General features: G+C 45.3%; 1 protein-coding gene across 2 annotated transcripts; it reads right to left on the reverse strand.

The window, feature by feature from the left end:
• Positions 1-2,855: 2,855 nt before the first annotated feature.
• On the reverse strand, positions 2,856-19,510 carry NOC4L (nucleolar complex associated 4 homolog). Of its 2 annotated transcripts, XM_032230096.1 has the most exons (16): positions 19,335-19,510; positions 17,896-18,016; positions 17,262-17,368; positions 15,544-15,645; positions 13,977-14,126; positions 12,517-12,616; positions 12,208-12,242; positions 11,482-11,532; positions 10,661-10,772; positions 10,317-10,377; positions 9,918-10,028; positions 8,923-9,086; positions 7,912-7,994; positions 6,050-6,163; positions 3,177-3,300; positions 2,856-3,053 (listed from the first exon to the last, which is right to left on the reverse strand). In XM_032230096.1, exons 1-15 carry the CDS (start codon positions 19,446-19,448, stop codon positions 3,184-3,186), a joined length of 1,542 nt encoding a protein of 513 aa, XP_032085987.1. In that variant the 5' UTR covers positions 19,449-19,510; the 3' UTR covers positions 2,856-3,053; positions 3,177-3,183. The 2 variants fall into 2 exon arrangements, with proteins under 2 accessions (XP_032085987.1, XP_032085986.1); XM_032230095.1 differs by lacking the exon at positions 2,856-3,053 and having other exon boundaries at positions 3,127-3,300.
• Positions 19,511-25,407: the final 5,897 nt, after the last annotated feature.

The raw sequence follows: 25,407 nt of genomic DNA on the forward strand, positions 1-25,407 counted from the left end.
ATTACAGCCTGTAAGTTCAGATAAGGGAGAGAGATTTGTGTCGGTAGGGAAATTGATTAGCTTTCAGCCTCCCCGTTTTCAAATCATCTGAGCCAAGGCCGAGAAATCCTGTTTCCGGTGTTTGAGATGAAAATGCAGGTTTAAAGCACCATCAAGGGCCTTCGGTTTTTTTGCCCAGCTCCAAATTCCATGTGAACGAAAGCCCATCTGTTAATATAATGGTAAAGGTTCCCATCGCACATATGTGCTAGTCGTTCCCGACTCTAGGGGGCAGTGCTCATCTCCATTTCAAAGCCGAAGATCCAGCACTGTCTAAAGACGTCTCTGTGGCATGACTCAACTCTGAAGGCGCACGGAACGCTGTTTCCTTCCCACCAAAGGTGGTTCCTATTTTTCTACTTGCATTTTTTAGGTGCTTTCGAACTGCTAGGTTGGCAGAAGCTGGGACAAGTCACGGACGCTCACGTGGCGCTAAGGATTCGAACCGCCGAGCTGCCGACCGTTCTGATTGACAAGCTCCGCGTCTTAGTCCTTGGGGCTCACCCAGTTGGTGGTTTCCTGACAGACGATTCACTATCTGAATCAATGCTACAGGGGTCTGCTCCCTGTTTTATATAGAGTAGATTGCCTACTAATGTTGGTGGGGATGTAAACAGGGAGCAAACCCCACCCTCGCCAGCACTGATCACGTTACCTAGTCAGCTAATGAAATGCCTGCAAGCAAACCACCCAGCTTAGGGAGCACCAAGGTCTCCCCACGTATTTCACGATATTATTTTTTTTATGGCTGAATTGATTCACAAGAAGAGTTATCCCATCTGTTCTTCGGTGTAATTATAAATGCAAAAAAAAGTCATTAATTTACATGCAACAAAATACTTTTCTTCTTTTCCAAAGAGAGAGAGAGCGGGAGAGAGGGAGGGGGGAAGGAGAGAGGGGGGGAGGGAGTGAAGGAGGGGGGAGGGAGAGAGAATGAGCAATTTAAATGCATACATGATCTTTCCCAGGCTTTTGTTTTTAATTTTTGTTCAAGGGGTTGTCTTCTGGTTATTCATTCTGGAGGAGATAAACCTCTCCAAAAATGAGGAAGGTACTTTATTAAGCTTAAAGAGCAACCTGGGAAATAAAAAAGCTGATAGGATGGGAGATTTTTTTTTCTTTTGTGGAAATGTGCATATAGCCAGGCCTGGAATGAGCATTATTTATGGTTGCCTGCAACGCAAAAAAATGTAAATGGCAAACTGCAAGGATGTGCTTGAATTAAAACTGGGAATTGGCTGATATAAAATCATAGAATGATGGGGCCGAAAGGGACTTCAGAGGACTTCTAAACTAGCGGTCACCAACTGGTGGTTTGTGGACTACTGGTGGTCCATGAGAAAATGTTGGTGATCTGCAGAAAAATTATTTGCATTTTTTATATTGCACTAAAACAGGGGTCCTCAAACTACGACCCCTGGGCCGGATACGTGCAATGAACACTTGTGTTGCTGCAGAGAGTCTCCCCTTTGGGGGTCTTTTTGTGTGGTCAGAGGGGGGGGGGAAGACTGCTATCATGCCAACCTTAATCCTTCTTATCCCTAGACTAGGCATAACCAATTCCAGCAACCGTTCATGTTTTAGCCTCCAGTCCCCTAATTATCTGGATTGCTCTTCTCTGCACTTTCTAGGATCTCAACATTTTTTATATTGTGATGATCACAACTGGATGCAGTAATCCAACTGTGTCCTTGCAGACATTTTGTGACCCAACTAGATAACATTATCAGTGGATAGCAAGGTATGGAGTTTGCGAGGATGGGCCAAACATGCCATCAGTCTTTGCACCCACAAGAAATCTAAGTCCAGCTCTCGACGAATTCCATTGACTTTACCAACGATTTGCCTTGAATGTTAGTAGATCAGATTCTTGTAGAGAGCTTAAGCTTGCAATAAATCTTAATATTCATTTGAACTGCTTGGATTTCCTGATTTTCCCATGCTTGACACCAGGTCTCCAACCCTCCACTCTACAGACAGTTCCTGACTTACAACAGTTCATTTCGTGACCGTTCAAAGTTATGCCGGCACTGAAAAAAGTGACTGATGACCGGTTTTCACACTTAAAAGACCTTTGCGGTATCCCCATGGTCACACGATCAAAATTCAGATGCTTGGCAACTGGCATGTACTTATGACAGCTGGTATGTCCCGGGGTCATGCGATCCCCTATTGCAAAAAGACAGATTCACTTAACAACCAGGCTAACTTAACGACGACAGTGATACACTTAAGGTGCATGAAAAGGGATCAACTTTGCTTAACGTCTGTCTGACTTAACAATAGAAATTTTGAGCTCAAATAAGGTTGTAAGTCAAAGATCACTGCAGATGGGGACTGCAGCCAAGAAATTAAAAGACGCTTGATCCTAGGGAGGAAAGCGATGGCAAATTTAGACGGTGTACTAAAAAGCAGAGACCTCACCCTGCCAACAAAAGTGTATCTAGTCAAGACTATGGTTTTCCCAGTTGCAATGGATGGCTGTGAAATTTGGACCATAAGGAAGGCTGAGCGCCAAAGAATTGAGGCCTTTGGACTCTGGTGCTGGAGAAGACTCCTGTGAGTCCCTTGGACTGCAAGGCAATCCAACCGGTCAGTCCTAGAGGAGATCAACCCTGACTGCTCTTTAGAAGGCCAGATCCTGAAGAGGAAACTCAAATCCTTTGGCCACCTAATGAGAAGGAAGGACTCCCTGGAGAAGAGCCTCATGCTGGGAACGATGGAGGGCAAAAGAAGAAGGGGACGCCAGAGAAGGAGGTGGCTGGATGGAGTTACCGAAGCAGTCGGCGTGAGCTTCAATGGATTCCAGAGGATGGTAGAGGACAGGAAGGCCTGGAGGAATGTTGTCCATGGAGTCGCAGTGGGTTGGACACAACTTCCCAACTAACAACAATCTGGTCATTGTCTTCTTGCTATTAGCTATGGGATTCCCCCCCCCCCCCTTAAAAGTTCCGACAGTCATTTTGCTGCTCTCTGCTGGCCAATGTTGAAATTCAGAACAAACCAACTCTCAACTGTGAAGGGAAAACAAGCAGTCAAGAAATACACCCACCTTCTGAGAGCACCAAGAATTGCAGTGCATAACACTTTAAATTTTAAAAAGAAAGAGAGAGAGAAGATATTTATTGCATTTTTACCCGGCAGTCATTCCAGTGAAAAGTATTCTGCAAAGAGATCATCTTTTTTCCCAAAGAGGCCTCGGGCTGGCTGATATTCCAATGGAACTTCCTTCGATTCTTTCTTAATATCTCTATCAAATATCTTTGGGGGTAGAGAGGGAGGGAGGGAGAGAAGGGGAGGAAAAAAGCAATTTATTTTCCACGTTCACTGATTCGGTTTCTTTTTTCTCCAACAATCAATCCCAGCTTTGGTTGTGTCATTTTCCCAGACTGCTTTTTAAAATGCGGTCATCATCTTCGTTTAACAATCCCATAATCCTTGTGGGATAGTGTCTGAATGGAGCTAGCAGAATGATTACTGGCCAGATGCCCTTCCTGTCACCAGGGTGGAGTTTTGTTGGGCAAATCTATTCTTATTGTGCCAAGAGAGAGAGAGAAATATCTGCCTCTACGTAGGATTGAACCCCCAGCCTCCTGATGGTGAGAAGAGAGCCCCACCTCTAGGCCACTGCAACACACACCAGTAACCGCTGGTGAATGCAGGATTGCAGGCTAATTCTGCCAACTGCCAGCAGTTCGATTCTCACCGGCTCAAGGTTGACTCGTCTTCCTGTCTTCTGAGGTCAGCAAAATGAGGACTCAAGATTGTTTGGGGGAGATAGGCTGACTCTGTAAACCGCTTAGAGAGAAGGCTACAGTATACGAACCGGTATGTACCATATTTTTCGGAGTGTAAGATGCACCTTTTTCCCTCAAAAAAAGAGGCTGAAAATCTGGGTGCGTCTTATACACTGAATTTTTGGCCTCCCGAAACCCCGCCCGCTTCACCAAAATGGTCGTGCATACCTTTAGGAGCCTTGCAGAGTGCTCCTGGGGGCTGGGGAGGGCAGAAATGAGCAAAAAATGGACACTTTTTGCTAACCCCCCCCCCAGGAGCACTCTATAAGACTCCTAAAGGCTATTCATGCCCCCCCCTTTGTTTTCAAAAAACAGGTCCGTTTTGGTGAAAAACTGGCTGTTTTTTGCTTGTCCCCCCTCCCCCGAGCACTCTACAAGCCTCCTAAAGGCTATTCATGCCCTTTTTTTCTTGGAAAAAAAAAACGGGCCCGGTTTTGCAAAAAGCGGGCCATTTTTGGGAGGCCTACAGAGTGCAAAAACTTTTTTTTTTAAAATGTGCCTCTTCAAAACCTTGGTGCCTCTTAATACTCTGAAAAATACAGTAAGTCCTAAGTGCTGTGGCTATTCAGACGGACACACCTATAAGGGGCAGCCTTACCTCGAAGGCCATCCCTTCTAGAATCTCAGGACTTCCAACTCCCAGAACTGAATCCAAAAAGGCAATTCAGAGTTGTCAGCCTTATTTTACATACTTTTCTCTCTGGTAACGCTGTGCTGCTAACCAGGGCCTACAAAACCTTTGCCAGATCTATCCTTGAGTACTGCTCACCTGCCTGGAACCCACAGTGCATTTCGCATACTAAAACATTAGCAATAGCAATAGCAGTTAGACTTATAGGGCTTTCAGCCCTCTCTAAGCGGTTTACAGAGTCAGCATATTGCCCCCAACAACAATCTGGGTTCTCATTTTACCCACCTCGGAAGGATGGAAGGCTGAGTCAACCCTGAGCCGTGAAATTTGAACAGCCGAACTGCAGAACTTCAGTCAGCTGAAGTAGCCTGCAGTGCTGCATTTAACCACTGCGCCACCTCGGCACCTAAAGAGGGTCCCGTTTTGTTTTTTTTAAAAAAAAGAAGAAGACTCAGCTCCTCTGCTCGTCATAAAATTCCGTATACCACCAGCCTTGAAATTTTAGGCCTGGATAACCTTGAACTACGCCGTCTACATTCCGACCTGAGCTGAGCTTAGGGCACAAGATAATCTGCCACAACGTCCTACTTGTAAATAACTACTTTTACTTCAACTGCAATAACACAAGGCCTATCGATAGAGACAAACCAAATGCAATCCGTTCTAATCTTGATTGCAGGAAAAACGATTTCTGCAAATAGAGTAGTAAATGTGTGGGACACCCTACCTCATCCTGTTGTTAATTCCTCTAACCCCCATACCTTTGACCTTAAGCTGTCTACCGTGAATCTTATACATTTCTTAAGAGGTCCATAAAGGGGGCATGCATAAGAGGACCAGCGTGCCTACCGTCCCTGTCCTACTGTCCCATTGATATGTACTATTTTTATGGGTTTGTGCCTATGTTTTGCTTATTTGTATCCATTTATTTGTGCCATTTTTTCACGTGTTTTCATACTTGTTTCCTTGTGCTTGTTATACAATACAATGCAATAGAAGAGTTGGAAGGGACCTTGGAGGTCTTCTAGTCCAACCCCCTGCCTAGGCAGGAAACCCTATACCGTTTCAGACAAATGGCTATCCAACATCTTCTTAAAGACTTCCAGTGTTGGCGCATTCACAACTTCTGGAGGCAACTTCTGTTCCACTGATTAATTGTTCTAACTGTCAGGAAATTTCCCCTCAGTTCTAAGTTGCTTCTCTGCTTGATTAGTTTCCGCCCATTGCTTCTTGTTCTACACTCAGAGGTGTCTTGGAGAATAGCTTGGCTCCCTCTTCTTTGCGGCAGCCCCTGAGATATTGGAAGACTGCTATCATGTCTCCCCTAGTCCTTCTTTTCATTAGACATATCCAGTTCCTGCAACCATTCTTCATCTGTTTTAGCCTCCAGTCCCCTAATCATCTTTGTTGCTCTTCTCTGCACTCTTTCTAGAGTCTCCACATCTTTTCTACATCGTGGCGACCACGATTTGTTGACAAATAAATAAATAAATAAATTCCCCAGCTAGAATGGTAACTACAGGACCACTCAACTGGAGAGGGTCCCAAGGTAGAGAAGTCTTGTCCCTAGGGACATCGTTACCTCAAAGGATGTCAGTTCTAGGATCTCGGACAAATCCTGTTCCATCTGAGAGAGAGGCAGGTTAATTTCTTCCGCAGCTTTGGCAACATCCGGGTGATAATGGTTCTGAAGCGTCTAGGGATACCCAAAAAGAAAGAGCTTGTTGCAGCAATCACATCCAGAAAGCACACGCAGGTAACTGATTCAGCAGCATTTGTTAACTTCCCTTTATATATAATACAACACAAGAAGTAAATATACAATACCAAAAGCAGGTTTTCCAATGTGGTAGCAAATTCAAGAAGAGAAGAGTTTCAGTTTCAGAGCAGCTGATTAGTTTAGAGCTCAGCACAGACTCAGAGCTCCAGAGCTAAGCCACACCCAGGCTCCTAGCTGTCTCCAGTAAGTTTCTAAACAGTTTCCAAACTGACCCAGTTGCCATGTCTCTTCCGGTCATTAACTCTCCATACTCTGACAAAAAGTAACAGTTGCCTGGCATTTATTAAAGCCTTGACAAAGAGCTAGCAATCCATCGGAGTCACCAAAGAGTGTCTCTCCATGCTTAAGTTAGGAACGCAGCTGTGGTACATCACGGGGCCCCAACTGCCCCGGGCCGTGGCCCACTATTGGGACATGGTCTATCACAATTGGCCCACACATGTACACACTGCTCAACGTGTTCAAGTGGTAGGAGGCTGGTGCATGCATACACACGTTTGTGCAGCTCAACCTGAGCTGTGTTTGCCTGTACATATGCACCTGCCCACCACTTGTGTGGACTGGTCCTCCCGCAACTGCGCTGGGCTGCCAGGCCACAAAGGTTGAGGGATCACTGCTTGTTGTGGCCAGCCAGAGTCCAGCGGATCTGGTGGCAGACTTGGACAGTGAAGAGGCTGGGGAAGAACACGGGTCACTCCTGGAGTCTGGGGAAGGCTCTGAGGAGGGCTCTGTGTCGGAGGCAGAGAGGGAGCCAGAGCCGTATGCCAGTTATCAGCTGCCTTCAGAGTCAGACATCAGTGAAGGCTGAGTCAACCTCGAGCCAGTCAGGATCGAACTACTGGCAGTGGGCAGTCAGCCTGCAATACTGCATTCTAACCACTGGGAGGGAGGGAGGGAGGGAGGGAGGAAGGAAGGAAAGCAATAATAATAGCTCAAATAGTTATATACCGCTTCACAGTGTTTTCCAGTCCTCTCTAAGGCGGTTTTCAGTGCCAGCCTATTGCCCCCAACAATCTGGGTCTTCATTCTAACCACTGTGCACCATGGAAGGGAGGGAGGAGGAAGGGAAGAAATAGCAATAGCACAGACTTATATACCGCTTCACAGTGCTTTATAGCCCACTTTGAAGCAGTTTACAGAGTCAGCCTCTTGCCCTCAACAATCTGGGCCCTCATTTTACCCACCTCGGAAGGATAGAAGGCTGAGTCCACCTTGAGCTGGTCAGGATCGAACTGCTAGCAATGAGCAGTGAGTTAACCTGCAGTACTGCATTCTAACCACCGCGCCCCCATGGCTCATTTCATAACCCAACCAGGTAACATCAGCAGTGCTAAGGGAGTAGGGTTTGCAGAGTGGAGGAGCTTGAGGCAGGAAGGAGCAGGAGGAGAACTGTGGGGTCCTTTATGCTCTCTGAAGTTGGTGGTTTTCTTGCAGACGCTTCTTAACCTAACTAGGTAACAGCCTCAGTGCTAAGAGTAGTAGGGTTCTCTACTAGTAGCTTGCTGTCCGGGTTGGTGGGAGTCTTCTTGGTGGGTCAAGTGACTGCTAAAGTTACAACTGTTAGCGCTGGTGCAGATGTTGGCCACCCAATCCGTCGTCCTCCCTGCTGGATTTATGAAACCAGAATTCCACCCAAGTTCTTCTTAGATGAAAAAGAAACCTACCTTGATTTCCCACAAGGAGCTCTCCAGCGCCCTGCTTTCCATGGGCTCTTTTTCATCCATCTTATAAGGATCCTCCACCATCTCTAAAGAAGAAGATAAAAAGAAAGAATCAGCCCTCCGCAACAGCTTTGAAGCTCTGGAGTATCAGATCTTCTCCTTGCCTTGCACAGTCACAGGGGATGGTAGCTGCTTCTCCTCCAACCCCACATTCCCAAGTTCAAATTGCTGAAGTTTTAAGCCTTTATTGCAGGGGTGAAATGCTCTGAAGTCTGCTACCAGTTCGCTTCACATGAACCAAATGTGCACCGCAGATGCTAAGAAGCCTTTTCTGAGTCCGCAAAGATAAGTAGAACACTGGGGGAGGGGGGAACAGCTGTGTCGCATGATTTAGATTCGCTAGAAAGCAGGATTTCCTGCTTTCTAGCAAATATAAATCGCATGGCACAGCTGATTGTTGCACAGCTGATCGTCGGAACTTTTTTTAAAAAAAACTTTTTAAAGCATTTTTGTTTTTGAAAAAGGTTTTTAAAAAACTTCCGGCAATCAGCTGTGCAACCATCAGCTGTGCCGGGTGATTGTCGGACCTTTTCTTAATACCTTTTTTTAGCATTTGTTTTAAAAGAGTAAGAAAAAAGTTCAGACAATCAGCTGTGCAACAATCAGCTGTGCTGCGCGATCATTGGAACTTCTTTTCTTCTTTTTTTTAAGCATTTTTAAACTACTGGTTCTCCTGGGGGGAAAAAGTTCCAACAATTGCGTGGCACAGCTGAATGTTGCACAACTGATCATCGGAATGTTTAAAAAACTCAGAACTTTTAAAGAACCTTTTAAAGCATTTTTTAACTACCATTTCACCCCTGCTTTGTTGTCATTGTACATCATGCATACAATGAAATTGTATGCAGCCCACCCCTGGTTGTATCTACAAATTTGCAGCCTTCTTCCTCAAAGTTAAGTCAACCTCAACTGAAGCGGGTGAAAAAGACAGCCTTTCTGAGCTCCCTCTCTCACCTGCTGGGCCGTTGGGCCTGTGGATGAGCACCAGGCAGGATGGATGCCTCCTCAAGAGGTTGCAGATGAAAGGAATGGCGATCAGCAAACCATCCGGCGGGGCAGTGAGCGCCAGTCGGGAGAGGCGTTTGGCAAAGGCTGCCACCAGATATGCGGGCAAGTGCCTGTTGGAAGTAGCAGAGACCACCAAGTAAAGAGAATGTTTGTAGCTCAGTTTTGAACTCTGCAGTTTGTTTGAACAAACTCTTGGTTTGTTGTTTTTCTGAAGACATGGTGGTTTTCTGCCACCATGACCCAACTAGGTAGTGTCATCAGTGCTAGAAGGGAGTAGAGTTTGCAGAGAGGAGGAGGAGGAGGAGGAGGACGACGACGACTATGGAGTCTTTGATGCTCTCTGAGCTTGGTTGTTTTCTTACAGACATTTCAGGACCCAACTAGGCAACATCATCAGTGCTAGGAGGGAGCAGTTTGCAAAGGAGAGGAGGAGGAGAACTATGGGGTCCTTGGTGCTCTCTGAGCTTGGTTGTTTTCTTACAGATGTTTCTTGACCCAACTAGGCAACATCATCAGTATTAGAAGGGAGTGGTGTGTGAGGAGGAGGAAGAGGAGAAGAGCTGTGGAACTGCTCATCCCCGTTTCAAAGCCAAAGAGCCAGTGCTGTCCGAAGACATCTCTGTGGTCATGTGGCCGGCATAACTCAATGCCAAAGGGGCACAGAACGCTGTTCCCTTCCCACCAAAGGTGTCCCCTATTTTTCTACTTGCATTTTTTACATGCTTTCGAACTATAAGGTTCGCAAAAGCTGGGACAAGTCACTCCGTTACGCGGCGCTAGGGATTTGAACCACCAACTTTTCTGATCGGCAAGCTCAGCGTCTTAGCCACTGAGCCACCACGTCCCTAAAAAGTAGACTCTACACATAGGTTATTATTGGGATGGTGATGGGAAATGGGATATGAAGCAGGTCTGGGGTGAAGCATCAAACCTTGACTTACGACGAAGATAAGAACAGGTCCAACAAACGGAAGAACCGGGCACGGTATTTTACGTGAAAGATAGAGGGGTCCAGAAGACTGTAGAGTTTTGTGTAAAAATCTGGATATTCCCTACGAAAAAACAACAAACAACCAACAAATTAACTTAAAGAATGTTCAATTCAAACATTCCCAACAGAATAATTCCCTCACCACTGTCGAACCATTCACTAAGTCTCCATTACTATTACAATTAGTCTTCTCATCGTTCCTCCCACTTATGACTGCAGGACAGTAACTGAAGACACCTGGGCAGACAAAACTGGTCTAAGAAGAAACTGTAATGTGTGAATAGGGGAACTAAAAGCCCTTTGGCTAAAGAACAGGGAACTTTTTCGAGGATTTGCTAGGGCAACTCACAGGTTATGTTGGAGAATCAAAACAAACAGTCCATTTAAGGCAAGAAGGCTGATGGCTCCACCTGAAAGAGATGCACAAAGCGAGCTTCAGAAAAAGAGAGTTGGAAAGGGACCATGGAGGTCTTCTAGTCTAACCCCCTGCCAAAGCAGGAAACCCAAGTAAAAAGGGAGTTAGAGCTCTCTTTCGGGAGACCCAGCAGAATCACCGATGACATTCAGAGCCACCAGATGTGAGGTTAGTGGCCGACAGGTTCACCCAACCCTTTCTCAAGACTGGATCCTCTTTCCTGTTCCCATCGTTTCTTCCCTAAAGTCCACCCTACATTCCTGGGAACCACCACTCACCCACATCATAGGCGACGGTCAAGAAATCCATCAAGAGGGTGGGCTCATTCAGGTGAGGCAAGATGGAGTCATGTAGGATGACCAACACTTTTTTGTAGAGGCTTCCAGGTAGCTACACAGGGAGGGAGGGAGGGAGGGAGGGAGGGAGAGAGAGAGAGAGAGAGAGGGAGAGAGAGAGAGAAAGGGTGGTGGACCATGTTAGTTAAGAGGGATGGATGCTCCATTCAACTATTTCAAGCATGGCCTGGTGCAAAGGCTGAATAAAGCCTTCCTTCCTGTTTTCTTCCTTCCTTTCCATTTTCTTCCTTCTGTTCTCCTTCCTTCCCGTTTTCCTTCCTTCCTCTCAGTTTTTCTTCCTTCCCGTTTTCCTTTCTTCCCATTTTCCTTCCTTCCTTCTCCATTTTCCTTCCTCTCTCCATTTTTTCTTCCTTCCTGTTTTCCTTCCTCACTCTCCATTTTCCTCCCTTCCCATTTTCCTCCCTTCCTGTTTTCCTTCTTTCCTCTCAGTTTTCCTTCTTCCCCCTCTCCATTTTTCTTCCTTCCCCTCCATTTTCCTTCCTTCCCCTCTCCATTTTTCTTCTTTCCTTCTCCTCTCCATTTTCCTTCCCTCTCCTCTCCATTTTCTTTCCCCCCTTTTCTTTTCTTTCCTTCCTTCCTTCCTTTCTTTCCTTCCTTCCCCTCTCCATTTTCCTTCCTTCCTTCCACATTCTAATCTCTCCTGATTAAGGTGCACTGGATACAACACTTAGAATGGATGAAATTATTACTCAGGTGTGACATCAACCCCACAATCAGACCTTTGAGATCCTCAAGGCACCTACCTTATATTTCAGGAATCCAAGCCACATCCTCTCAAAGGCCCGTCTGTGTTCCTGTGTGGGGACAAGAAAGTTATGGAGAAAGATGTGGAGCAGCCTTCAGAATGGGCCATATCCTGCAGGCTTCCATGGGAAATCCAAGCATGTCCATCAAAATACATCCAGGTTCTTGAGATGTTTCAGCCGGCTATCAGGCCATTCCTGCTTTGTTCAAACATCTTTTCCCCCCTTACTTTCCTGTCAGCTAAGTTCCTACATCAGGCCCAGCAACTGAATTCACACAACCTGGTAAGATTAGTGTCAACTCCCAGAAACATTTCCAGTCTGCTCTCGAGTTGCCATAGGCAGCATTCCACACATACATTTTTCTAGGATCTGATCTCAGCTTACCAAAGCTGGCTTGTGAGGCATGAGAGGAGGGGGAAACAGGGTCAAAGTTGAACCATAAACTACTTAGGACAGAATTGACCTCACTCGAGGTCAGCTGCCGACATGCTGCCCCTAATAAATAACTGGTTTTCTTTTGAAACTTGGCTCAAGACTCATGAATTAATTAGGGCATTTTTGGGGGGCCTTGACAGTTGGTCCTTATTTTCTGGTCTACACTGTTGTATCACCTCTTCGATGACATTCCTCAGAAATGCAACACAACCCCACCCTTGAGATTTGCATTAAGCAAGGTCAACAGAAGAGCAACAATGAATAATTTCACTCTATGAAAATATTTACCTTTAGCTTGGACACTTTCCACTCCTCCTGATTAGCTGTCAAGAGAGAAAGAGAGACTCAATTAAAAAAAAACCCAACAGTTGTGAGAATCAAGACAACTCTTTGAAAAGTTTCATCCCAAAGTTTTGGAATAATTTATCGACTTCAATCATTTGTTCTTCTTGTTAGTCACGAATTCGTGTCCGACCCATCGCGACTCCATGGACAACATTCAACCTGATGGGTTGTTTAACCACGAATAAGCCAAGTTCACTCTTGAACATAATTCTCGTCGGACACAGATGGAAAAAACCAGAGAATTTCACTCACCGTGTTTTACTAGAAATTTTTTTATCTCGCTTTCCTCACTCGGCATGACGATGGATGAAATGAGAGCGAAGGTGTTCTTTTGGTAGATCGGAAAGGGAGCCTGTGGGAAGGAAAAACAGACAATAGAACTGCAGGCATTTTATAATACAATAGCAGAGTTGGAAGGGACCTTGGAGGTCTTCTAGTCCAACCCTCTGCCTAGGCAGGAAACCCTATACCATTTCAGACAAATGGCTATCCAACATCTTCTTAAAGACTTCCAGTGATGGAGCATTCACAACTTCTGGAAGCAAGTTGTTCCACTGATTAATTGTTCTCACTGTCAGGAATTTTCTCCCTAATTCTAAGTTGCTTCTCTCCTTGATTAGTTTCCACCCATTGCTTCTTGTCCTGCCCTCAGGTGCTTTGGAGAATAGCTTGACTCCCTCTTCTTTGTGGCAGCCCCTGAGATATTGGAAGATTGCTAGCATGTCACCCCTAGTCCTTCTTTTCATTAAACTAGACATACCCAGTTCCTGCTTGCTTTGAGAACCAGATATAGTCAAGGTATTCCCCCCCACACACACACTTCTAAAAGCAAACAAAATATTGTAGTTTTCAGAATATAAGCAGCATTTCCCCATCCCCACCCAAAAAAAGAGGTTGGAAATGTTGGTGTGTCTTATGCACCAAATACAGCCATTTTTGGCCTGCAGAAACCTCGCCCTGCATGTCCTGTTTTTGAAAAAAATTGGCCCGTTTTTGGCCTCCCAAACACCCCTCTCCCGAGTGCCATTTTTGCTCTCCCCAACCCCCAGGAGCACTCTGCAGGCTTCCCAGCGCTAAAAGGGAATGGGGTTTATGGAATGATGGAGGAGGAGGAACTATGGATTCCACCCTGCTCTCTGAGCTTTGTTGATTTCTTGCAGATGTTTCAAGACCCAAGCTAGTAACATTATCAGTGCTAAAAGGGAGTGAGGTTCACAGAGAGGTAGAGGAGGAGGAGGGGGGGAAGGAAGAAGAGAACTATGGACTTTTTGGTGCTTTCTGAGCTTAAAGATGTTTCAAGACCCAACTAGGTAACATCATCAGTGTCAGAAGGGAGTGGGATTTTTGGACTGGAGGAGGAGGAGGAGGAGGAGGAGGAGGAGGAGGAGGAGGAGGAGGAGGAGGAGGAGGAGGAGGAGGAGAAATGTATGGTCCTTGATGCTCTCTGAGTTTGGGTGGTTTCTTGCAGACCTTTCATGACCCAACTAGGTCACATCATCAGTGCTAGAAGGGAGTATGGTTTGTGGAAAGGAGGAGGGTAAGATGGCAACAGAGATTTCATTTTAGTAGGCATATTCACGCCAAGGAAGTCGCAGGACACAGGACAGAACTGGCTGCAGTGCTATTAACCCCCCCAAAATGTGCCTGATCTGACCATCGAAAAAAGAAATATATAAAACAGAGTTCTGCTCTCAACCAGGATGTCAAGATACCTGTTTGGCCTTTGGCATCACTTTGCCCAGGTTTTCTGCCACCGCCTTCATCACAAAGAACCGGACATCGTCCTGTTCCATGTATTCCTGGAAACGCGAGATGAGGAGCGAGGAATTCTCATCGGTCTGGATTAGACCCTCCACCACGACCTGAAAGGGAGGCAAAGAGAATGAAGGGGCAGAATCAATCCCATTTTGCATTATTGCCACTCCTTGCCTGGCAGATTGAAATTCTCTCTCCTAGAACAACTAGACACAAGGACAGTTTTTCCCCGGATGCCATCACTCTGCTTAACAACTATTTCCCACAACACTGTCAAACTATTCACTCAGACTGCATTACTATTCTTCTTCTCTTCCTTCCTAGTACCTATCTCTTCCCACTTATGACTATAACCATGTTGCTTGTATCTTTACAAATAATATTGTTTTATTTGTTTCCTAGTATGATTTGATTGCTTATTTAGAAACCTATGACTTTCACTAAGTGTTGTATCTTACGATTCTTGATGAATGTATTCTATTTTATTTTTCTTTATGTACGCTGAGAGCCTATGCACCAAAGACAAATTCCTTGTGTGTCCAATCACACTCGGCCAATAAAGAATTCTATTCTATTCCTTATTCTATTCCATTCCTTATTCCATTCTATCCTATTCCATTCCATTCCTTATTCTATTCCATCCTATTCTATTCCATTCCATTCCTTATTCTATTCCATCCTATTCTATTCCATTCCATTCCTTATTCTATCCCATCCCTCTGGGACACTGCAATGGTCTTAAATACGAGTCCGATGCCAAGCATCCAAATTTGGATCATGTGACCGTGGGGATGCCGCAACAGTCGTAAGGGTGAAAAATGGTCGTTAGTCACATTTTCAGAACGACTTGCATTATTTTGGGTCATCGGCTCCAAGATCACCGCAGATGGGGCCGGCAACCAAGAAATCAAAAGACGCTTGATCCTAGGGAGGAAAGCGATGGCAAATCTAGACAGCATCCTAAAAAGCAGAGACCTCACCCTGCCAACAAAGTCTGCATAGTCAAGGCGATGGATTTCCCAGTTGCCATGGATGGCTGTGAAGGTTGGACCATAAGGAAGGCTGAGCGCCAAAGAATGGAGGCCTTTGAACTCTGGTGCTGGAGAAGACTCTTGCGAGTCCCTTGGACTGCAAGTCCATCCAACCGGTCAGTCCTAGAGGAGATCCCCCCTGACTGCTCTTTAGAAGGCCAGATCTGAAGAGGAAACAAAACTACTTTGGCCACCTAATGAGAAGGAAGGACTCCTGGAGAAGAGCCTCATGCTGGGAACGATGGAGGGCAAAAGAAGAAGGGGATGGCAGAGAAGGAGGTGGCTGGATGGAGTCACTGAAGCAGTCGTCATGAGCTTCAATGGACTCCAGAGGATGGTAGAGGACCGGAAGGCCTGGAGGAACGTTGTCCATGGGGTCACGATGTGTAAGACATGACTTCGCAACTAACAACAACAACATTCTAATTCCGAGAACAGGAATCAAAGTCAAAGATAAACCCAAAAGGACTGTATCAGAATTCAGACAACTTACTTGTAAAAGCTCTCGCGGGAAATTGAAGCTCCATTCATTCTTGACCAAAGGATGCTTGGCTTCCAATTCAACAAATTTCATCAGGGTACAAAGAGCAGTTTCCTTCCACCAAAACAAACAGGTAAGAAAGCAAAAGAGATACTGAATATTAAGTCCATTCCACTCCCCCACAAAATATTCTTCAAAAATCTTGCAGTGTTTTTAACACTTTGGCAGCTAAGAAAGCTGGGAGGCGCTAAACCACTGTTTTATTGTGGTTTACAGAGAAAGCCTCAGTGGCTAAGGCACTGAGCTTGTCAATCAGAAAGGTCGGCAGTTCAGTGGTTCGAATCCCTAGCGCCACATAACAGAGTGAGCTCCTGTTACTCGTCCCAGCTTCTGCCAACCTAGCAGTTCGAAAGCACGTAAAAAATGCAAGTAGAAAAATAGGGACCACCTTTGGTGGGAAGGTAACAGCGTTCCATGCGCCTTCGGTGTGTAGTTATTCCGGCTACATGACAACGGAGACGTCTTCGGACAGTGCTGGATCTTCAGCTTAGAAACAGAGATGAACACTGCCCTCTAGAGTCGGGAACGACTAGCACACATGTGCGGGGGAATCTTTAGCTTTAGCTAAATGCACAGAAGATGCTAAGTAGGAATTGAACAGTCCCTATTGCACTAAGTTAGTTTTCTCCCAAAAAACTTGGTTACTTTAAGAGGGCTGGGAGTTGAAGTCCACCCCTGTTAAAGTCGCCAAGTTTGAAAAGCACTCATTTAATGCAATGGGGGGAATTCATTGATTGAAGATATTGATTTGGGACAAAGAGAGACAATGGCAAAATTACAGCAAAAGACAAAATAAACTGACTTTATATAGCTGTGGTTCTTGGGGTCCAGACTTGGACCCAGTAAAATAAAATAAACATTTGCTAGGGAAGAAATGGTGCAGTACATGCTGAACTGCAACAGCTCGAGAAATTCTGTGGCCTTTGGTGCTAGAAAACAAGAATGTTTTTCATTTGAGGATATAGCTTCATTTCAGTTTACTCCTTTGACTTCTGCAAAGGCCAAAAAAAAAAAAAAAAAGATTTGCAACATGCTCCTCTAGATGAAAAGTCCGGCTTCCCTGCAAGTAGAAAGCTAGCACATCCAGGGGAGAAAAAAAAATAGCTTCTTTTCCCTGACATGCTGTCTTTCCACTTTTGGGAAATATTGAGAGAAAGCAGATTTTTTAAAAGCATGTTTCTAAAGTGGGACGCGGTGGCTCAGTGGCTAAGATGCTGAACTTGTCAATCAGAAAGGTCGGCAGTTCAGCAGTTCGAATCCTTAGCGCCACATAATGGAGTGAGCTCCTGTGATTTGTCCCAGCTTCTGCCAACCAGCAGTTTGAAAGCGCGTAAAAATGCAAGTAGAAAAATAGGAACCACCTTTGGTGGGAAGGGAACAGGGTTCCATGCTCCTTTGGCGTTGAGTCATGCCAGCCACATGACCACAGAGAGGTCTTCGGACAGTGCTGGCTCTTTGGCTTTGAAACAGGGATGAGCACCGCCCCCTAGAGTCGGGAACAACTAGCACATATGTGCGTGGGAAACCTTTACCTTTTACCTTTACCAAAGTGGAAAGGACCAGACAGAAATGATTTGTTTACAAATCTTTTTAAAAAAAAACTTTTGCTAGACTACTTTGTTTTGCAAGAATTCATCAAATGAAAAGCTGGCTCTTTGGCAAAAACTCACTTTGACCTGGAAAGCTTCGTGTCCCATCAGTTCCCCCAGACAAGTGATACAGCTGTTGTAGCGATGTCTCATCCACATTTTATATTTCTCTTCTGCTCTGTAATTTCCTGAAACAAAGCAAGGCGTGGACCAGAGAAAGGTGAAGAGGAGCTGCCCACCGCTTTGAGGTCATCAGCTACCAATATATACTTGGTATAAACCCAGTCATGAATAAGCTACCCGCAAAATTGCAACCAAAATTGTTTTAATGAGTAGATTCGGGAGAAGTTTGGACCTCTTGTATCAAATCCTTTAAAAAGAAAGATGCAGCTGCTTTAATGAACCCAGAAGAACTGTGCTCAACTCAAAAGCTTCTGTCAAATAAGATCTGAAGTATGCGCAGCCTTAAAAACTACCCTTAAAGGATTGATGCAACCCTCCCACCTACCCCCCCCCCAAAAAAACAGGAAGAAAATTCCATTGAAAGCAGCTGCATCTTCCTCCTGATAAACCAGGAAAGATGCTTCACCATTGCCACATCACCCATGCTTGGGAACGGCCTAAAATTTCCCTACTCTTAGTGAAATCTGTGTCCTGTTTACCACACCTATAGCTGTCCCGCCACCCCCCCCCCACACCAAGGCCATGCTCTTACCTTGGACAGAGTCTTCCTCAGGGGGAAGTTTGCCCACGAAAAGTTCGCCCCGTGTGAGTAAAGCTCCGAAGAGGCGGCTGCATGTCCGGATGGCACACAGGATTATCTCCTGGTCCTCAGCCTGCGAGTTGGAGAAACCAGGATTTGGGGAAAGGAAATTACAGGATTGAGACAGCTACAGGAAAGATTCATGGAAACTAGAAAGTTGCCGTTGAAAGCAGCTGCATTTTTCTGATGAACAAGAAAGGACATTCTGCATACGCTCAGGAGCAGAGTGTAATTGCCTTGATCTTCTCAATTTGACAGATTTGGCAGAATAATAGTTGGAAGGGACCTTATAGGTCATCTAGTCCAACCCCTGCCCAAGCAGGAGACTTTACATCATTTCTGACAGATAGCAGTCCAGTCTCTTCTTAAAAACCTCCAGTGATGAAGCTCCCACAACTTCCGAAGGCAACTTCTGTTCCGTTGATTGATTGTTCTCAGTGTCAGAAAATTCCTCCTTATTTCTAGGTTGACTCTCTCCTTGATCAGTTTCCATCCATTATACCTTGTCTGGCCTTCAGGTGCTTGGGAAAATAGCTTGACCCCCTTCCTCTCTGTGGCAGCCCCTCAAATATTGAAAGAACTGCTATTATGTCTCCCCTGGTCCTTCTCTTCTCTAGACTAGCCATGCCAGGTTCCTGCAACCGTCCATCGTAGGTTTTAGCCTCCAATTCCCTCATCATCCTGGTTGCTCTCCTCTGCACTCTTTCTAGAGTCTCCACATCTTTTTTATAGTGTGTGGATCAAAGCTGGATGCAATTGCTCATTTCATTCTCTGGCATTTTTTCCCCTACACCAAATTCTCTTGGAAATATGGATTTTGCACAGGCTATTGGAAACAGCTGCATCCTTTGGATGAGCTGGAGACAGAGGGTTTCCCCCAATTGGGAAGGGGTTCAGGAAGCAGGTCCAACCAGGATGCCAATTTGTTTGGGGGGGGGGGGGATGCTAGGAAGTTTGCTTGAGAAGCCAGAGTGATGTGAAATTCAGCAGCTGGCCTGACCCTCTAAAGAGGTCCTGGTGTACCAGCAAGGAAAAAAATGCTTTTGAGAATGAAGTGAGCAATCCAGAAGGGCAGGGAAAGAGCGAGGGGGCTGGGGACGATGGGGATTGTAGTTGGAGGAGGTCCCGTGCATACAGCGCTGCAATATATACACACACTGCTCCCTACCCACCCAAGAGGTCGGGATGATTGGATTCCCCATTTGGCTGCCTCGCGCCCAACTTGGACAACCTCCACAATCTCTTGGAGGCCGTGGGGTTGTGCATACAAAACACCCACACACACCCTTCCAAGGGCCCGAAGACTATTACACGTGGATACAATATGTGAATAACACGCCCCCCCTTCCAAGGACCGGAGATTACTGCATTCCCCGCCGCCCTGCGCCTACCTGCAGAAGCTCCAGGATCTCGAAAACGCGATTGGCGCCTCGGCGGCTGCCCAGCGTCTCCTCCAAGCAGGCGGCCAGCCGGGCTTCGGCTCCTCGCCCCGCAGCCTCCGCCATGAGCTCCGAGCTGGGCTTCCCTCCGCCGGATCGCGCCTCCACCCGCTGCCCACGTGCGCGGAAGGAAGGCCGGCCAGGCGCCGCCTTTGCCCACCGGCTCCGCCTCCTCCCCGCCGTTCAGCGCTCCGCCTCTGGCTGCGGGCAGCTTCCCGGGCGCCCCTTGCAAACAAGCACCTTGCCCGGCTCTTGGGGGAGCGTTTAGAATAGGCTGTTTAGAATAGAATAGAAGCTGGAAGGGACCTTGGAGGTCTTCTAGTCCAGCCCCCCACCCAAGCAAGAGAACCTATACCGTTTCAGACAAATAGTTGTCCGATCTCTTAAAAACTTCCAGAGATGGAGAAGGAAGGAAGGAAGGAAGGAAGGAAGGAAGGAAGGAAGGAAGGAAGGAAGCAAGCAAGCAAGCAAGCAAGCAAGCAAGCAAGCAAGCAAGCAAGCAAGCAAGCAAGCAAGCAAGGATAACAGAGTTGGAAGGAACCTTGGAGGTCTTCTAGTCCAGCCCCCCACCCAAGCAGGGGAACCTATACCGTTTCAGACAAATAGTTGTCTGATCTCTTAAAAACTTCCAGAGATGGAGAAGGAAGGAAGGAAGGAAGGAAGGAAGGAAAGAAGGAAGGAAGCAAGGAAGCAAGCAAGGAAGGAAGGATAACAGAGTTGGAAGGAACCTTGGAGGTCTTCTAGTCCAGCCCCCCACCCAAGCAGGGGAACCTATACCGTTTCAGACAAATGGCTGTCCAATCTCTTAAAAACTTCCAGAGATGGAGAAGGAAGGAAGGAAGCAAGCAAGCAAGCAAGCAAGCAAGCAAGGAAGGATAACAGAGTTGGAAGGAACCTTGGAGGTCTTCTAGTCCAGCCCCCCACCCAAGCAGGGGAACCTATACCGTTTCAGACAAATAGTTGTCCGATCTCTTAAAAACTTCCAGAGATGGAGAAGGAAGGAAGGAAGGAAGGAAGGAAAGAAGGAAGCAAGCAAGCAAGCAAGCAAGGAAGGATAACAGAGTTTGAAGGAACTTTGGAGGTCTTCTAATCCAGCCCCCCACCCAAGCAGGGGAACCTATACCGTTTCAGACAAATAGTTGTCCGATCTCTTAAAAACTTCCAGATGGAGAAGGAAGGAAGGATAACAGAGTTGGAAGGGACCTAGGAGGTCTTCTAGTCCACCCCCACCCACCCAAGCAGAACCTATACAGTTTCAGACAAATGGCTGTTCAGTCTCTTCTTAAAAACGTCCAGTCTTGGAGCATTCACAACCTCTGGAGGCAATCCGGTCCACTGGTTAACTGTCCTCACTGTTAGGAAATTTCTCCTTAATTCCAGGTTGCTTCTCTCTCTTATCATTTTCCATCCATTGTTTCTTTTCCTGCCTTCTGGTGCTTTGGAGAATAATTTGACCCCCTCTTCTTTGGGGCAGCCCCTCAAATACTGAAATACTGCTATCTTGTCACCCCTAATTCTTCTTTTCTTTAGACTAGCCAGACCCAAAACCTGGCTAGTTTTTGGGGGGGGGGGTGGATCGGGAAAAGCCCCCGAGTGGAGGCGAGGAATATTGGGAACGTGGGGATGCAGCTCATCTGGGAAGCGCCAGGCATGGGAATTTAGCCCATCTGTCTGGGCAGAGAAAGTTCCTTCTAAAGGGGCATAATTGCCTATTGCTCCTCCTGGTCTCTCCACTCCCCCACCCATAAACGTGGTGGCCAAAATTGTGGAAACCTTTTGGGAAAAGTGTATTTTTGAGGTTTGATGGCTAATAACACCATTTTATTTTGGGAGTTATACCCATGGAAAGATAATTTAATCAAGAATGTAATGCAACATGGTTTGTTTAATTATCTGTATTCTATGAAGAGTTATAGGCAAATATAGCCTGTGATAAAACCCAATTTTACATTATAACAGCTGTTTGCATTATAACATTTTACATTATAACAACTAAGACTTGGTCCACTCCATGGGAAGACGTTATAAGGCCATAATTCATGCTAAAGGTTACCCAACTAAGTATTAACTGACATGGCAATAATTTTTGGCTATCTTGTTTTTCCTATGGTGATCATTTTTGTATATCTTGTTTTTTTCTATGATGATCTTTTTTGTATATCTCGTTTCACTTTTCTACTTTATAACTGCTATTCTAATAGCAAATCCTTCATAAAAGTTATTGCATTCTTGATTAAAAATATTAATTTTATGGTGGTACTCCCAAAAAAGTGGTGGTATTAAACTAGTTTTGAAAATACACTTTTCCCCAAAAGTTTCCACAATGTTGGCCACTAACTGTGTATTATTTAAACTTTTTAGGAATAAGAACAGATACAAACTGGAACAGAGGAAATGAAACATTTTTTACAAATTCTTCTCTTTAAACATGCCCCCCAAGGCTGATGGGGAAATATGGGAATAAGGTAATCCTGGATTAGCAACAGTTCAAAGTTTAGTGACAGCGCTGGGAAAAAAAGGAACTTATCATCATTTTTCACACAACCATTGTAGCATCTTTCATTTTTCATACGACCATCACATGATCTAAATTCAAATGCTTGGCAATGGGCGCATATTGATGATCTTTGTGGTGCCCCAGGGTCTGGCGATCCCCCTTTTGCGACCTTCTGACCAGCAAAGTCAATGGGAAAACCAGATTAGTTTAACGACCGTGTTAAACCGAGACTGTATGAGTTCGATCCCAGGTAGAGGCAGATATTTCTCTCTCTGGACACAATGAGAATATATCTGCTGAACAAAACTCCGCAATGGCAACAGGATGGGCATCCGGCCACTAAACATTCTGCTAGCTCCATTCTGTTGCCCAGACTACACCCTGAAGGGATTGTGGGGTTGTTAAATGATGATGTAGGCTCAGTGGCTAAGACACTGAGCTTGTTGATCAGGAAGTTCAGCAGTTCGAATCCATAGTGCCGCGTAATGGAGTGAGCTCCTGTTACTTGTTATGGTTCTTGGGGGAGGGAGGAACCTTTCAACACAAGACTTGGACCCAGTAAAATAAAATAAATAGTCGCTAGGGAAGAAATGGTACAATACGTGCTGAACTGCAGCAGCTCCAGAAATTTTGTGGCCTTTGGTGCTAGAAAACAATGATGTTTTTTCATTTGAAGACATAGCTTCATTTCATTTTCCTCCTCTGGATTCTGCAAAGGCAAAACAAGATTTGCAAAATGCTCCTCAAAGCGGGATGTGGTAGCTCAGTGTCTAAGACGCTGAACTTGTTGTTCAGAAAGGCTGAAAGTTCGGCGGTTCGAATCCCTAGTGCCACGTAACGGAGTGAGCTCCCATTACTTATCCCAGCTTCTGCCAATCTAGCAGTTCAAAAGCACGTAAAAAATGCAAGTAGAAAAATAGGAACCACCTTTGGTGGGAAGGGAACAGAGTTCCATGCGCCTTCGGCGTTTAGTCATGCCGGCCACATGACCACGGAGACGTCTTTGGACAGCACTGGCTCTTTGGCTTTGAAACGGAGATGAGCACCGCCCCCTAGAGTCAGGAATGACTAGCACATATGTGCTTGGGAAACCTTTACTTTTACCTAAATAATGATGATGATGATGATGATGATGAAGGCTGATGGGGAAATATGGGAATATGCAGTTGGGGAGTGCTTATTTTTTTTCTTTCTTAACTCTGCAAAAGCTGGAAAAGTTTGAACACAATGGAAAAACCTACATGGTGAGGAGGATAAGGTGGCAAAAAGAGATCCACTTTGATCGGCATGGCTGATTTATTAAAAAACTTTCAAGATTTTAGGCTCCATCTCCCTAAATGTCAGAGTGAGGGAGGGCAGATCAGACAAAACACACTTTAGGTACGCACAAGTTACAAGAATGTTGTAAAAATGTACACTTTTAATACACTTTCGGGTAAGATACAACAGAAATCCTTCCCATCCTACAGTCAAGTACAAATTTTTTTTTAATCTTCATAAAGGTTATTTACAAGTCAGTTTACCAAGGGGAGAAAGTAAGGAATAGGTAATCAGAAATGTGGAACTACCAAATTGGCATTTTCCCGTGAAAATCAAGACACGGAAATCGTACACATTTTTTCTGTCGAAATCAGACACACTCAAAACCGGCACAGTGAAATTGAAATGGGCGGTGTCACTTTATGCATATGGAGTTCATTTACAGCAGTGTTCCTTTAAGCCTCAGTAATGTAAAGCAGGGTGGACTTCAACTCCCAGAATTCCCTAGTCAGCTGCTGGCTGGGGGAATTCTGGGAATTGAAGTCCCAACACGCTTAACCCAACACTGTTAAAGGTACAGGGGATTTATAGCCTACAGCCTTGTGCACACGTTAAGATTTTAGCATATTTGGGAGCAAAATTTGTTTTGGCTGTCAGACTTGCATGGAAGGTGGGGGAAAGGAGAGTGAGAGGACCCTTGAAGGTGGGGGCATTAATTTGCCAACATCCCAGTCTTGTAGGGTCCTTGGGGCCAAACGGCTCCCCCCATCCCCAATATCTTGGTTTTTTCAAATGAATTATAGCACTCCTGAATGGATATTTAACTGATAAAATACAAGTCCATGGTATGAAATAGATTTTGGGGTAAAACAACTTCAACCTTCCTTCACGTAGAAAGTTTTTTTTTAATTTAAATTTTAAAAAGGATACCGTTTTTTTTTGTAAAAACGAAAAACAGCCCCGAGGCTCCAAAATAGAAAGGATAGGGCACTAAGAAGAGCAAAAAAGCAATGACAAAAAGGGGGTAAGAAATTGTGCCTGTTTGAAAGAGCGGAGATGCCGAAGTTATGTGGCCAGCACAAATCTCAACTTGGGAACATCTGGAGGTAGGACCGACATTGTCCGGAAGTTTGGCATGAATGCCACTATATAAGTTAGTATGGGGGGGGGGAGGAAGAAGAGGAGGAGGTTGAGGAGGAGAAGGAAGATGAAGAAGGAGGAGAAGGATAGAAGAAAACAGAACAATAATGAGGGAGGGGGAGAGGAATGATGAAAGGGATAAGGCAAGGAATAATGGGAGGGGGAGGAGGAGGGAAAGAGGAAAAATAAGGAGGAGGAGGAGGAAGGAAGGAAAGAAGTTTGTTTCAAACAACTGAAGGTCTGAAAAATACCTCTGTTGTTTTGGCGTTGATAGAAAAAATAATAATAATAATTTGCCTGAATGTCTCTCTCTCCTCCAACTCTCTGAAATGGAAACATAGCTGAGCTTTTAAAACAAGACTGCAAAGAGAAAGGGCCAAAACCAACGCTGGGAACTCCTAAGTTAAAATTTCCTTCAGCCTGGAAGCCCCCCCCCCCCAATCCTCCCCCCCCCAAAACAGAACATCTGACGAGCAATGAAACACGTTTTTTTTCTTTTCTTTTTTCCTTCCACCCGTGAAAAAGGGGCTGAGAATGATGGACGACGCTGAAATACAGTCACTGTCACATAATATTAATACCTTAAATAAAAAAAGACCAACCAATCAACCACATGTCTAGCACACTTAATATCTGAAACCGTGAGGGGCAAAAAAGAGAGAAGCGGAAGCTTTAAAACAAAGAGTTTTACTCTGTACAAAAGAAAAATAAAACAAAGAATGCACACACACACACACTCACACGCACACGCAATAAACACGAAGACCGATTAAGCAAAACAGTAAGCAAAATGCCTGACATACCCCCACCCACGAACCAACGTGCCACAAGTTAATGTTTGTTTAAAAAAGGCTCAAACCTCTCTCCCCCCCCTGAAAAAAAAAGGTGACTGAAATAGGATGCATAATTACAGATACTTACAAATCTTCACATTTCTCGGCTCAACGGAGAAGGGAGTGCTTTTGGAACAGGGGTCTCCAAACCTTGGCAACTTGCAGGCTGGAGGACTTCAACTCCCAGAATTCCTCAGCCAGCAAAGCTCCCAGAATTCCTCAGCCAGCAAAGCTCCCAGAATTCCTCAGCCAGAAAAGCAAAGCCGGCTGAGGAATTCTGGGAGTTGAAGTCCGA

This window comes from Thamnophis elegans, chromosome 13 (genome assembly GCF_009769535.1).
Source record: "Thamnophis elegans isolate rThaEle1 chromosome 13, rThaEle1.pri, whole genome shotgun sequence".
Taxonomy (NCBI): Eukaryota; Metazoa; Chordata; class Lepidosauria; order Squamata; family Colubridae; genus Thamnophis; species Thamnophis elegans.

Excerpts from the sequence above, each read along its gene's own strand:
- NOC4L (XM_032230096.1), bottom strand. The coding sequence starts at position 19,448 with ATGGCGGAGGCTGCGGGGCGAGGAGCCGAAGCCCGGCTGGCCGCCTGC. Across the intron at positions 18,017-19,334 it reads AGATCCTGGAGCTTCTGCAG|GCTGAGGACCAGGAGATAAT; the intron begins GTAGGCGCAGGG and ends TCCAACTCGCAG. Across the intron at positions 10,029-10,316 it reads TTGATTCTCCAACATAACCT|GGAATATCCAGATTTTTACA; the intron begins GTGAGTTGCCCT and ends GTTTTTTCGTAG.